The sequence below is a fragment of the Eucyclogobius newberryi genome, unplaced genomic scaffold (genome assembly GCF_026437365.1).
Source record: "Eucyclogobius newberryi isolate DKJ021-1_F unplaced genomic scaffold, fEucNew1.0.hap1 SCAF_12, whole genome shotgun sequence".
Classification (NCBI taxonomy): Eukaryota; Metazoa; Chordata; class Actinopteri; order Gobiiformes; family Gobiidae; genus Eucyclogobius; species Eucyclogobius newberryi.
Window position 1 is genome coordinate 38,390,690 of NW_027315746.1, and position 15,000 is coordinate 38,405,689.

The 15,000-nt window shown below is 51.9% G+C and overlaps 1 protein-coding gene across 1 annotated transcript in view; it reads right to left on the reverse strand.

Moving 5' to 3' along the window:
* LOC140356777 (solute carrier organic anion transporter family member 5A1-like) overlaps positions 1 to 15,000 on the reverse strand; it is an 81,631-nt gene that overhangs the window by 16,495 nt on the left and 50,136 nt on the right. Inside the window, exons 6-7 of the mRNA XM_072441974.1 lie at positions 11,778 to 11,976; positions 10,085 to 10,244 (exon numbers count right to left, since the gene is read on the reverse strand). Of these exons, the coding sequence (XP_072298075.1) occupies positions 10,085 to 10,244; positions 11,778 to 11,976 (359 nt within the window). The remainder of the gene's footprint in view (positions 1 to 10,084; positions 10,245 to 11,777; positions 11,977 to 15,000) is intronic.

Here is a 15,000-nt window from a genome sequence, read left to right on the forward strand (position 1 = left end):
GAGTGTGTGAGGAGGAGTGTGAGGAGGAGGAGTGTGTGAGGAGGAGTGTGAAGAGGAGTGTGTGAGGAGGAGTGTGTGAGGAGGAGTGTGTGAGGAGGAGTGTGAGGAGGAGTGTGTGAGGAGGAGTGTGAGGAGGAGTGTGTGAGGAGGAGTGTGAGGAGGAGTGTGAGAGGAGGAGTGTGAGGAGGAGTGTGTGAGGAGGAGTGTGAGGAGGAGGAGTGTGTGAGGAGGAGTGTGAAGAGGAGTGTGTGAGGAGGAGTGTGTGAGGAGGAGTGTGTGAGGAGGAGTGTGTGAGGAGGAGTGTGAGGAGGAGTGTGAGGAGGAGGAGTGTGAGGAGGAGTGTGAGGAGGAGTGTGTGAGGAGGAGTGTGTGAGGAGGAGTGTGAGAGGAGGAGTGTGAAGAGGAGTGTGTGAGGAGGAGTGTGAGGAGGAGTGTGTGAGGAGGAGTGTGTGAGGAGGAGTGTGTGAGGAGGAGTGTGAGGAGGAGGAGTGTGAGGAGGAGTGTGTGAGGAGGAGTGTGAGGAGGAGTGTGTGAGGAGGAGTGTGTGAGGAGGAGTGTGTGAGGAGGAGTGTGAGGAGGAGTGTGTGAGGAGGAGTGTGAGGAGGAGGAGTGTGTGAGGAGGAGTGTGTGAGGAGGAGTGTGAGGAGGAGTGTGTGAGGAGGAGTGTGTGAGGAGGAGTGTGTGAGGAGGAGTGTGAGGAGGAGTGTGTGAGGAGGAGTGTGAGGAGGAGGAGTGTGTGAGGAGGAGTGTGTGAGGAGGAGTGTGAGGAGGAGTGTGTGAGGAGGAGTGTGTGAGGAGGAGTGTGAGGAGGAGTGTGAGGAGGAGGAGTGTGAGGAGGAGGAGTGTGTGAGGAGGAGTGTGAGGAGGAGTGTGTGAGGAGGAGTGTGAAGAGGAGGAGTGGTGAGGAGGAGTGTGTGAGGAGGAGTGTGAGGAGGAGGAGTGTGTGAGGAGGAGTGTGAAGAGGAGAGTGTGAGGAGGAGTGTGTGAGGAGGAGGAGTGTGTGAGGAGGAGTGTGAGGAGGAGTGTGTGAGGAGGAGTGTGAGGAGGAGTGTGTGAGGAGGAGTGTGAAGAGGAGGAGTGTGTGAGGAGGAGTGTGAGGAGGAGGAGTGTGTGAGGAGGAGTGTGAAGAGGAGTGTGTGAGGAGGAGTGTGAGGAGGAGTGTGAGGAGGAGTGTGTGAGGAGGAGTGTGAGGAGGAGTGTGAGGAGGAGTGTGAGGAGGAGTGTGTGAGGAGGAGTGTGAAGAGGAGGAGTGTGTGAGGAGGAGTGTGAGGAGGAGTGTGTGAGGAGGAGTTTGAGGAGGAGTGTGTGAGGAGGAGTGTGTGAGGAGGAGTGTGAAGAGGAGGAGTGTGAGGAGGAGTGTGTGAGGAGGAGTGTGAGAGGACTGCTCCAGCAGACCACACCTACTGGAGCTGATGCACCACAGAGTCGTAGAAGGTCTTCAGGAGTGGCCCTGTCACTCCAAAAGACCTGAGTCTCCTCAGGAGGTAGAGCCGACTCTGGCTCTTCCTGTATAGTGCGTCTGTGTTATGAGTCCAGTCCAGTTTGTGGTTCAGATGAACACCAGGTACTTGTATGAGTCACTCTCTCAATGTCCCGTCCCTGGATGTTCACTGGTGAGGGGGCAATAGAGTGGCGTCTACAGAAGTCCACCACCATCTCCTTGGTCTTCCCCGCGTTGATGAGGAGGTGGTTCCGCTGACACCAGTCCACAAAGTCCTGCTCCAGTCCTCTGTACTCCACATCATCGTCGTCTGTGATGAGTCCGATGATGGCAGAGTCGTCAGAGAACTTCTGCTGGACACAGCTGTTCGTGTCGTGTCTGAAGTCTGCAGTGTAGAGGGTGAAGAGAAAGGGCGCGAGGACAGTGCCCTGGGGCGCCCCCACACTGCAGGTCCGAGTGTCAGACACACAGTCCCGTGTTCTCACAAACTGGGGTCGGTCCGTGAGGTAGTCCAGGAGCCACTCTGCCAGGTCATACTCCACACCAGCCGTCTCCAGCTTGTCCCTCAGGAGCTGATGGTGTTGAAGGCGCTGGAAAGATCGAAGAACAGGATCCTCACAGAGCTGCCAGGTTTCTCCAGGTGAGAGAGAGAGCGGTGCAGCAGGGAGATGACGGCGTCCTCCACTCCGATGCCAGGCCGATATGCAAACTGCAGCGGGTCCATGGCTGAGCTCACGGTGGAGCGGAGGTGGTCCAGGACCAGCTCCAGTGTCTTCATCAGGTGGGACGTGAGAGCCACCGGCCTGAAGCTGTTAAGGTCTTTGGGGCGTGGTGTCTTGGGCACAGGTACCAGACAGGAGGTCTTCCAGACCTGTGGTACCACCCTCAGCTTCAGGCTCATGTTGAAGACATGCTCCATAACTCCACACAGTTCATCTGCACAGGACTTAAGGAGCCTGGGGCTGATGCCGTCAGGTCCTGCTGCCTTCCTCACTTTAATCCTCTTCAGCTCACTCCTCACCTGTGCTGCTGTGACAGTCAGTGGTTGGCAGGGGGACTGTGTGCTGGGGGGGGATGGGTGAGTCCAGGCGAAGTGGGGAGCTGATGGTCCGGGACAGAGAAACGAAGAGGAACCGATGCAGGGCATTGTCCAGCTGTGGAAGAGGGAGCATGCAGCTGTGCAGGGGGAGGGGTCTGTGCAGGGGGAGGGGCGGGTGACCGATCAAATCTCAAGAAGTGAGCATTTAAATCATTCACCCACTGATGATCCCCCTCTGTCTGGGCAGGGGGGATTTTGAAGCCCGAGATGGTTTTCAGGCTCCTCCACACTCCCTGAATGTTCTTCTGCTGCAGCTGCTCCTCCATCCTCCTCTTGTAGCCGGCTTCCTCCTGCCTGATATTCCTCCTCAGCTCCTTCTGCACAGTCCTCAGCTCCTCCTTGTTCCCTGACCTGAAGGCTCTCTTCTTCTCCTTCAGCAGAGCCTTCAGTTCACGGTTAATCCATGGCTTGTTGTTTGGAAAACACCGCACCGTCCGGGAGGGAACAATGTTCTCAAAACAGAAGTTGATGTAGTCCGTGATGCTCTGTGATGGTGTTGATGTCCTCCCCATGTGGGTCATAAAGCTCAGTCCAGACAGTGGTGCTGAAGCAATCCCTCAGAGCCTCCTCGCTCTCAGCAGACCACATCCTCACCTCACGGGACACCACAGGCTGCCTGCGCACGATGGGTTCATACACAGGCCTCAGATGTACAAGGTTGTGGTCCGAGCTGCCCAGGGGAGGGAGGGGGGAAGAGGAATAAGCCTCTTTGGTGTTGGCAAAAAACAAGTCCAATGTTCTATTGTCTCTGGTGGGGCAGGTAACATACTGGGTGTATGTTGGTAGTTGCTCTGTGGTAACAGGTTAAGTGATAATAACTATCACTTAACCTGTTACCATCCACCTGCGCGCATTTTTCATATCTCAAATATTCTCTTACATCATCACTTTCATTTCCGTGGTCAATACCATAAGTTATACATCATTTTGAAGGTTATTTTCTCAACAAAACGAATATGTCATTGATTTACATTGAATAATTTGCCCCAAGAAGCAATTGCCAATAGTTTGTGAGAAAGTCTCAGCTTTTACAAACACATGTCCTGTTTGCTGTTTATGACGGACGAAACAGCTTTAATTCTGTTCATTCTTCTGCTCAGTCTGTCCGTAAGGAATCATTGAACAACAATATACACTTGTATTTTTACTGAAGTTTTCCGATTTCGAGATATTGTCAAGTAAATAAAGTTTTCTTCTCTGACGATATTCAGGATTAAGGCTCGTCCTGCGCATTTCTCCGTCTCCATCTCCACTGTCTTCTGGGCGTTGAACTCCAGGTTATTACCGCTGCACCAGCCGCTCCACCTCCTGTAACAGACTCATCCACGTTCAATATGAGCCTGATGAGGGTGGTGTCGTCATGGTGATGAGGGTGGTGTCATCCGCAAACTTGATAATTTATACGGAGTGGTGGCGAGGTGGAGGAGTTTAGCTTCTCCTTGTACACACACAGCCCTGTGGAGCTGTGGAGAACATAGATCTGACACTCAGATCTATGTTTCACTGTCGCAGGTGGATATGGACCAGTGGATTCACTCTGTCACTGCATCCAACAGATCAGTGTGTGGACCGGCCTCCTGCTGGTGCCAGAGTCAGGACTAAACATGGACCGGCCTCCTGCTGGTGCCAGAGTCAGGACTAAACATGGAGCGGCCTCCTGCTGGTGCCAGAGTCAGGACAAAACATGGACTGGCCTCCAGCTGGTGCCAGAGTCAGGACTAAACATGGACCGGCCTCCTGCTGGTGCCAGAGTCAGGACAAAACATGGACTGGCCTCCAGCTGGTGCCAGAGTCAGGACTAAACATGGACCGGCCTCCTGCTGGTGCCAGAGTCAGGACTAAACATGGACCGGCCTCCTGCTGGTGCCAGAGTCAGGACTAAACATGGACTGGCCTCCTGCTGGTGCCAGAGTCAGGACTAAACATGGACTGGCCTCCTGCTGGTGCCAGAGTCAGGACTAAACATGGACTGGCCTCCTGCTGGTGCCAGAGTCAGGACTAAACATGGACTGGCCTCCTGCTGGTGCCAGAGTCAGGACTAAACATGGACCGGCCTCCTGCTGGTGCCAGAGTCAGGACTAAACATGGACCGGCCTCCTGCTGGTGCCAGAGTCAGGACTAAACATGGAGCGGCCTCCTGCTGGTGCCAGAGTCAGGACTAAACATGGACTGGCCTCCTGCTGGTGCCAGAGTCAGGACTAAACATGGACCGGCCTCCTGCTGGTGCCAGAGTCAGGACTAAACATGGACCGGCCTCCTGCTGGTGCCCAGAGTCAGGACTAAACATGGAGCGGCCTCCTGCTGGTGCCCAGAGTCAGGACTAAACATGGACCGGCCTCCTGCTGGTGCCCAGAGTCAGGACTAAACATGGACTGGCCTCCTGCTGGTGCCAGAGTCAGGACTAAACATGGACCGGCCTCCTGCTGGTGCCAGAGTCAGGACTAAACATGGAGCGGCCTCCTGCTGGTGCCAGAGTCAGGACTAAACATGGAGCGGCCTCCTGCTGGTGCCAGAGTCAGGACTAAACATGGACCGGCCTCCTGCTGGTGCCAGAGTCAGGACTAAACATGGACCGGCCTCCTGCTGGTGCCCAGAGTCAGGACTAAACATGGACCGGCCTCCTGCTGGTGCCCAGAGTCAGGACTAAACATGGACTGGCCTCCTGCTGGTGCCAGAGTCAGGACTAAACATGGACCGGCCTCCTGCTGGTGCCCAGAGTCAGGACTAAACATGGAGCGGCCTCCTGCTGGTGCCCAGAGTCAGGACTAAACATGGACCGGCCTCCTGCTGGTGCCCAGAGTCAGGACTAAACATGGACTGGCCTCCTGCTGGTGCCAGAGTCAGGACTAAACATGGACCGGCCTCCTGCTGGTGCCAGAGTCAGGACTAAACATGGAGCGGCCTCCTGCTGGTGCCAGAGTCAGGACTAAACATGGAGCGGCCTCCTGCTGGTGCCAGAGTCAGGACTAAACATGGACCGGCCTCCTGCTGGTGCCAGAGTCAGGACTAAACATGGACCGGCCTCCTGCTGGTGCCAGAGTCAGGACTAAACATGGACCGGCCTCCTGCTGGTGCCAGTGTCAGGACTAAACATGGACCGGCCTCCTGCTGGTGCCAGAGTCAGGACTAAACATGGACCGGCCTCCTGCTGGTGCCAGTGTCAGGACTAAACATGGAGCGGCCTCCTGCTGGTGCCAGAGTCAGGACTAAACATGGAGCGGCCTCCTGCTGGTGCCAGAGTCAGGACTAAACATGGACCGGCCTCCTGCTGGTGCCAGAGTCAGGACTAAACATGGACCGGCCTCCTGCTGGTGCCAGAGTCAGGACTAAACATGGACCGGCCTCCTGCTGGTGCCAGTGTCAGGACTAAACATGGACCGGCCTCCTGCTGGTGCCAGAGTCAGGACTAAACATGGACCGGCCTCCTGCTGGTGCCAGAGTCAGGACTAAACATGGACCGGCCTCCTGCTGGTGCCAGTGTCAGGACTAAACATGGACCGGCCTCCTGCTGGTGCCAGAGTCAGGACTAAACATGGACCGGCCTCCTGCTGGTGCCAGAGTCAGGACTAAACATGGACCGGCCTCCTGCTGGTGCCAGAGTCAGGACTAAACATGGAGCGGCCTCCTGCTGGTGCCAGAGTCAGGACTAAACATGGAGCGGCCTCCTGCTGGTGCCAGAGTCAGGACTAAACATGGACCGGCCTCCTGCTGGTGCCAGAGTCAGGACTAAACATGGAGCGGCCTCCTGCTGGTGCCAGAGTCAGGACTAAACATGGAGCGGCCTCCTGCTGGTGCCAGAGTCAGGACTAAACATGGACCGGCCTCCTGCTGGTGCCAGAGTCAGGACTAAACATGGACCGGCCTCCTGCTGGTGCCCAGAGTCAGGACTAAACATGGACCGGCCTCCTGCTGGTGCCCAGAGTCAGGACTAAACATGGACTGGCCTCCTGCTGGTGCCAGAGTCAGGACTAAACATGGACCGGCCTCCTGCTGGTGCCCAGAGTCAGGACTAAACATGGAGCGGCCTCCTGCTGGTGCCCAGAGTCAGGACTAAACATGGACCGGCCTCCTGCTGGTGCCCAGAGTCAGGACTAAACATGGACTGGCCTCCTGCTGGTGCCAGAGTCAGGACTAAACATGGACCGGCCTCCTGCTGGTGCCAGAGTCAGGACTAAACATGGAGCGGCCTCCTGCTGGTGCCAGAGTCAGGACTAAACATGGAGCGGCCTCCTGCTGGTGCCAGAGTCAGGACTAAACATGGACCGGCCTCCTGCTGGTGCCAGAGTCAGGACTAAACATGGACCGGCCTCCTGCTGGTGCCAGAGTCAGGACTAAACATGGACCGGCCTCCTGCTGGTGCCAGTGTCAGGACTAAACATGGACCGGCCTCCTGCTGGTGCCAGAGTCAGGACTAAACATGGACCGGCCTCCTGCTGGTGCCAGTGTCAGGACTAAACATGGAGCGGCCTCCTGCTGGTGCCAGAGTCAGGACTAAACATGGAGCGGCCTCCTGCTGGTGCCAGAGTCAGGACTAAACATGGACCGGCCTCCTGCTGGTGCCAGAGTCAGGACTAAACATGGACCGGCCTCCTGCTGGTGCCAGAGTCAGGACTAAACATGGACCGGCCTCCTGCTGGTGCCAGTGTCAGGACTAAACATGGACCGGCCTCCTGCTGGTGCCAGAGTCAGGACTAAACATGGACCGGCCTCCTGCTGGTGCCAGAGTCAGGACTAAACATGGACCGGCCTCCTGCTGGTGCCAGTGTCAGGACTAAACATGGACCGGCCTCCTGCTGGTGCCAGAGTCAGGACTAAACATGGAGAATCTGTGTTTCATCTGGAACATTCTTCCTGAAGATGTGAAACAGGTTCTACTCTGACAATGTTCAAATCTAAGATAAAAACAGTTTTGTTTAGCTGTGTTTGACTCTTTTCTTTGCACTCTTCTCTTTTGTTTGTGATTTTATTAGTTTAGACAATCAGTTGGATTGATAATTTTCAATTTAGTTAATTTTATTGTAATTAATTTTAATTATACAGTATTAGTACAGTATTAGTACAGTATTAGTACAGTATTAGTACAGTATTAGTATAGTATTAGTACAGTATTAGTACAGTATTAGTACAGTATTAGTACAGTATTAGTATAGTATTAGTACAGTATTAGTACAGTATTAGTACAGTATTAGTACAGTATTAGTATAGTATTAGTAGACGTGTGTATTTTGATCAGCTGGACATAATGATTTGTGAATTAAATGTCTCTAAATAAAAATGTCCTCTGCCATGATTCAGAATGAGTCTCTCGTCTGTGAGAGTCAGATCCTCCTTCAGGTTTATACTGTTTCTCATGGAGGTTTGGTAGTCTGTCCTGCAGAAGGCGTGTCTAAGGGCAGAAGGCGTGTCTAAGGACAGAAGGCGTGTCTAAGGACAGAAGGCGTGTCTAAGGACAGAAGGCGTGTCTAAGGGCAGAAGGCGTGTCTAAGGACAGAAGGCGTGTCTAAGGACAGAAGGCGTGTCTAAGGACAGAAGGCGTGTCTAAGGGCAGAAGGCGTGTCTAAGGACAGAAGGCGTGTCTAAGGACAGAAGGCGTGTCCAAGGACAGAAGGCGTGTCTAAGGACAGAAGGCGTGTCTAAGGGCAGAAGGCGTGTCTAAGGACAGAAGGCGTGTCTAAGGGCAGAAGGCGTGTCTAAGGACAGAAGGCGTGTCTAAGGGCAGAAGGCGTGTCTAAGGACAGAAGGCGTGTCTAAGGGCAGAAGGCGTGTCTAAGGACAGAAGGCGTGTCTAAGGACAGAAGGCGTGTCTAAGGGCAGAAGGCGTGTCTAAGGACAGAAGGCGTGTCTAAGGACAGAAGGCGTGTCTAAGGACAGAAGGCGTGTCTAAGGGCAGAAGGCGTGTCTAAGGACAGAAGGCGTGTCTAAGGACAGAAGGCGTGTCTAAGGACAGAAGGCGTGTCTAAGGGCAGAAGGCGTGTCTAAGGGCAGAAGGCGTGTCCAAGGACAGAAGGCGTGTCTAAGGACAGAAGGCGTGTCTAAGGGCAGAAGGCGTGTCTAAGGACAGAAGGCGTGTCTAAGGGCAGAAGGCGTGTCTAAGGACAGAAGGCGTGTCTAAGGGCAGAAGGCGTGTCTAAGGACAGAAGGCGTGTCTAAGGGCAGAAGGCGTGTCTAAGGACAGAAGGCGTGTCTAAGGGCAGAAGGCGTGTCTAAGGACAGAAGGCGTGTCTAAGGACAGAAGGCGTGTCTAAGGACAGAAGGCGTGTCTAAGGACAGAAGGCGTGTCTAAGGGCAGAAGGCGTGTCTAAGGACAGAAGGCGTGTCTAAGGGCAGAAGGCGTGTCTAAGGACAGAAGGCGTGTCTAAGGACAGAAGGCGTGTCTAAGGGCAGAAGGCGTGTCTAAGGGCAGAAGGCGTGTCCAAGGACAGAAGGCGTGTCTAAGGACAGAAGGCGTGTCTAAGGGCAGAAGGCGTGTCTAAGGACAGAAGGCGTGTCTAAGGGCAGAAGGCGTGTCTAAGGACAGAAGGCGTGTCTAAGGGCAGAAGGCGTGTCTAAGGGCAGAAGGCGTGTCTAAGGACAGAAGGCGTGTCTAAGGGCAGAAGGCGTGTCTAAGGACAGAAGGCGTGTCTAAGGGCAGAAGGCGTGTCTAAGGACAGAAGGCGTGTCTAAGGACAGAAGGCGTGTCTAAGGGCAGAAGGCGTGTCTAAGGACAGAAGGCGTGTCTAAGGACAGAAGGCGTGTCTAAGGGCAGAAGGCGTGTCTAAGGGCAGAAGGCGTGTCTAAGGGCAGAAGGCGTGTCTAAGGGCAGAAGGCGTGTCTAAGGACAGAAGGCGTGTCTAAGGACAGAAGGCGTGTCTAAGGACAGAGGACTCTGGGACATCGTCCCTCGTCCCCACATTAAACATAGACATTGTTTAATCCGTTTCTCACTGTGGCCCTCAGAGGAAACTGTTGTTGTGATTTTGGGCGTTACAAAAATAAATGTAATTGAATGAGAATCAGGAAAAAGACTCTTCATGTGATTCTGAACGTAGAGCACGCTCAGTGTTCCCTCTAAGCTGAGCGCCTGTGCAATCGCACATTCTCAGTGCACAAGAAAATCTATGCAGCGCAGAAAATAAAATTCACCATAAATGTATCTAATATTAGACCTAATCTAATCTATTTACCAAACGGCCACCGGGGGCAGTGTAGCAGGAAATGCAAGTGTTTGACACACTGTCGATCTAGTGGACAGAAGAAGCACTGTCCAGGGACACGTCGTGTTCTCTATATTTTATATGAACGCACACACACACACAGATACACACAGATACACACAGATACACACACACACACACACACACACAGATACACACAGATACACACACACACACACACACACACACACTGTCACTGTCTCTGTCTCTGTGTGTGTGTGTCTCTGCTTGTGTGTGTGTGTCTCTGCTTGTGTGTGTGTGTGTGTGTGTCTCTGCTTGTGTGTGTGTGTGTCTCGGTGTGTGTGGGTGTGTCTCTGCTTGTGTGTGTGTGTCTCTGCTTGTGTGTCGTACCCCACTGGAGTCGTTGCTCACACTGTTACATCCGGCCAAACAGGGGTTGAAGTATGTGATTCCGTCGGAGCCACAGACTGGAGAATACTCATGGATCCTGCAGCCACAGTTCACGTTACAGCCTCCGGTCAGGTTCCTCTGGGTCATGGTCAGCGTGGGCCTGTGCACAAAGAAGAAAGGACACTCATGGGTCATGGTCAGCGTGGGCCTGTGCACAAAGAAGACAGGACACTCATGGGTCATGGTCAGCGTGGGCCTGTGCACAAAGAAGACAGGACACTCATGGGTCATGGTCAGCGTGGGCCTGTGCACAAAGAAGACAGGACACTCATGGGTCATGGTCAGCGTGGGCCTGTGCACAAAGAAGACAGGACACTCATGGGTCATGGTCAGCGTGGGCCTGTGCACAAAGAAGACAGGACACTCATGGGTCATGGTCAGCGTGGGCCTGTGCACAAAGAAGACAGGACACTCATGGGTCATTGTCAGCGTGGGCCTGTGCACAAAGAAGACAGGACACTCATGGGTCATGGTCAGCGTGGGCCTGTGCACAAAGAAGACAGGACACTCATGGGTCATGGTCAGCGAGGGTCAAGCTACTATCGTTTTATCAACGCGTAACATTTTATGTGAAGCCAGACATGAGGGGGGGAGGGGCCAGAACATGAGGGGGAGGGGCCAGAGAGAGATGAAAAAAATGAAGTCTTTTCAGCTTCAACCCATTTTGAGATGATCCCTTATAGTCATAACAAAAATCAAACCAACCCTGGGCCCTGTGTAAAAACAGCCCCCCCCCCCAGTGCTATTCAGTAGTCACAACACACAGATGGGGAAACAAAATGCAAGTCAGGCTGCCCAATCTGAATAATTTGATTAATTGCCAAAACATTGCCAAAATCAAAAGTAAAGTTTCTAAACTAGACTTAGGGAGACTTGTCCTCGCGTTTGTCTCCAGTAGATTAGACTAGTGTAACGGCCGCTCACAGGTCTCTCCAAACGAGCCGTAAAACAGCTGCAGTTCATCCAGAACGCTGCTGCTCGGGTCCTGACTAGAACCAGGAAGTACCATCACATTAGTCCTGTTCTCAGGGACCAGCCTCCTGCTGGTGCCAGAGTCAGGACTAAACATGGACCGGCCTCCTGCTGGTGCCAGAGTCAGGACTAAACATGGAGAATCTGTGTTTCAGTTTTATGCAGCTAAAATCTGGAACATTCTTCCTGAAGATGTGAAACAAGTTCTACTCTGACAATGTTCAAATCTAAAATAAAAACTGTTTTTTTAGCTGTGTGTGACTGAAAGGATTTTCTTTGCACTCTCTTATGTCTTAAACTGTTTCTGTCGTGTCTTTAAGTGAGTGAGCTGGACCTCCTGCTGGACCTCCTGCTGGACCCGCTCCTGGACCTCCTGCTGGACCCCCTGCAGTTCACCTACAGAACCAACAGGTCTGTGGACGACACCATCAACCTGGCTCTCCACTTCACCTGCAGCATCTGGACTCCCCTGGGTGGATGTAGGTGTGTGTTGGTGTGTGTTGGTGTGTGGGTGGATGTGGGTGTGTGGGTGGATGTATGTGTGCGTGCGTAGAGTTTTTTGGGGGGTATATTCATCTTTATGTCAGGTGTATGACTCCGCCCCCAGGACTGCTGCCCCCGCGCCCCGGATGAAGAGGAAGAAGATGATGACTCTTCTCACCCGGTGGTGTAGGGGATGTTGATGCCCCCCAGGTTGATGCTGTCACAGCCGACAATGAAGAGAGTGGAGAAGCAGAGCAGGGACACGCCGCTGCAGATCATGGCCAACTTGGCAGACTCCCGAGCCCCCAGCTTCAGCTTCTTTATGATGTAGCCCCCCAGGACGATGCCCACACCAGCACTGGGCACAATAATGACACCTGGAGAAGAACAGATCACAGCAGACCCTCAGCTTTTGTAAAGTAGTCTGTCAAAACGTGTCGGCACTGTCCCCGACTGCCACGCCCTGTTGCAGGAACGTGTCGGACTGATTATCAAGACAGTTCTACAACATCCAGAGACTTTAGGTCCTCAGGGCGGATCTCATCCACCCCTGGAGCCCCACCCCCGGAGCCCCACCCCCGGAGCCCCACCCCCGGAGCTCCACCCCCGGAGCTCCACCCCCGGAGCCCCACCCCCGGAGCCCCACCCCTGGAGCCCCACCCCCGGAGCCGGAGCCATTGAGGAGTTTAACAACAACCTCAGTGACTTCAGCTTGGGTGATGGACGAGTCCCTCTGCGTCCTCTTCAGAAGACGTGACAGTGGGTTTTCCTTCCACCGTCCGACGACATCTCCAGTCGAGGTCAGCAGTAACTTTGGACAAAGTTTTGCCAATAGTTTGCCTGTTTTAGCAGATTTACAGACTATTTAGTTTAGTTTTTGAACATGCACAGAGAAGCAGACGGGGATGAAGTCTGCTTTTCTCGGACTGAATAAAACGACTAGTTCCTGTTGTAACGCTTTGACCAATCAGATTCAAATCCTCATTTACCTACTGCTTTCGGCGAGAGGCTATTTGCCAGATACAGAGTGATCACATATCATACTGGCATGTGGCCCGTTTGTATTTATGATCCGGCCCGCCAAACAGGCCAAGTAATATTTAAAAATAAATAAAAATAAATTTATTTTTTCTTGCCCTTAGGCATCTGTCTGCACTTGTATCCTTAATAAATATGACGCGGAAGGAATTAATTAATAGATTCAAATAGCCTATATTTGACAGAAAAGTGATATTTTATTTGATGTTTACTTTTGTTAATTTTTTTATTTTCACACCGATGATCGGGCCGGCCCTCCGCTACTGGCCTGGGTTCGAATACGGCCCTCGGAGGAAAATAATTGCCCACCCCTGCTATAGTACCTGTGTATATGCTGTAGTACCTGTGTAGAACCTGTGTAGTACCTGTGTAGTACCTGTAGTACCTGTGTATATGCTGTAGTACCTGTGTAGAACCTGTGTAGTACCTGTGTAGTACCTGTAGTACCTGTGTATATGCTGTAGTACCTGTGTAGTACCTGTGTATATGCTGTAGTACCTGTGTAGTACCTGTAGTACCTGTGTATATGCTGTAGTACCTGTGTAGTACCTGTGTAGTACCTGTAGTACCTGTGTATATGCTGTAGTACCTGTGTATATGCTGTAGTACCTGTGTATATGCTGTAGTACCTGTGTAGTACCTGTGGTACCTGTAGTACTTGTGTATATGCTGTAGTACCTGTGTAGTACCTGTAGTACCTGTGTATATGCTGTAGTACCTGTGTAGTACCTGTGTAGTACCTGTAGTACCTGTGTATATGCTGTAGTACCTGTGTAGTACCTGTAGTACCTGTGTATATGCTGTAGTACCTGTGTAGTACCTGTGTAGTACCTGTGTATATGCTGTAGTACCTGTGTAGTACCTGTGTAGTACCTGTGTAGTACCTGTGTAGTACCACCTGTAGTACCTGCAGTACCTGTAGTACCAGTGTAGTACCTGTGTAGTACCTGTAGTACCTGTGTATATGCTGTAGTACCTGTGTAGTACCTGTGTAGTACCTGTGTATATGCTGTAGTACCTGTGTAGTACCTGTGTATATGCTGTAGTACCTGTGTAGTACCTGTGTAGTACCTGTGTATATGCTGTAGTACCTGTGTAGTACCTGTGTAGTACCTGTGTATATGCTGTAGTACCTGTGTAGTACCTGTGTAGTACCTGTGTAGTACCTGTAGTACCACCTGTAGTACCTGCAGTACCTGTAGTACCTGTGTAGTACCTGTGTAGTACCTGTAGTACCTGTGTATATGCTGTAGTACCTGTGTAGTACCTGTAGTACCTGTAGTACCTGTAGTACCTGTGTATATGCTGTAGTACCTGTGTAGTACCTGTAGTACCTGTAGTACCTGTAGTACTTGTGTAGTACCTGTAGTACTTGTGTAGTACCTGTAGTACTTGTGTAGTACCTGTAGTACTTGTGTAGTACCTGTAGTACTTGTGTAGTACATGTGTATATGCTGTAGTATCTGCAGTACCTGTAGTACCTGTAGTACCTGTAGTACCTGTAGTACCTGTAGTACATGTGTAGTACCTGTGTAGTAACTGTGTAGTACCTGTAGTACCTGTAGTACCTGTGTATATGCTGTAGTACCTGTGTAGTACCTGTAGTACCTGTGTATATGCTGTAGTACCTGTAGAACCTGTAGTACCTGTGTATATGCTGTAGTACCTGTAGTACCTGTGTATATTCTGTAGTACCTGTAGTACCTGTGTAGTACCTGTAGTACCTGTAGTACCTGTAGTACCTGTTTATATGCTGTAGTACCTGTAGTACCTGTAGTACCTGTGTATATGCTGTAGTACCTGTAGTACCTGTAGTACCTGTGTATATGCTGTAGTACCTGTAGTACCTGTAGTACCTGTGTATATGCTGTAGTACCTGTGTATATGCTGTAGTACCTGTAGTACCTGTAGTACCTGTGTATATGCTGTAGTACCTGTAGTACCTGTAGTACCTGTGTATATGCTGTAGTACCTGTAGTACCTGTAGTACCTGTGTATATGCTGTAGTACCTGTGGTACCTGTAGTACCTGTGTATATGCTGTAGTACCTGTAGTACCTGTAGTACCTGTGTATATGCTGTAGTACCTGTAGTACCTGTGGTACCTGTAGTACCTGTAGTACCTGTGTATATGCTGTAGTACCTGTAGTACCTGTAGTACCTGTAGTACCTGTAGTACCTGTGTATATGCTGTAGTACCTGTAGTACCTGTGTATATGCTGTAGTACCTGTAGTACCTGTAGTACCTGTGTATATGCTGTAGTACCTGTGGTACCTGTAGTACCTGTAGTACCTGTGTATATGCTGTAGTACCTGTAGTACCTGTAGTACCTGTGTATATGCTGTAGTACCTGTGGTACCTGT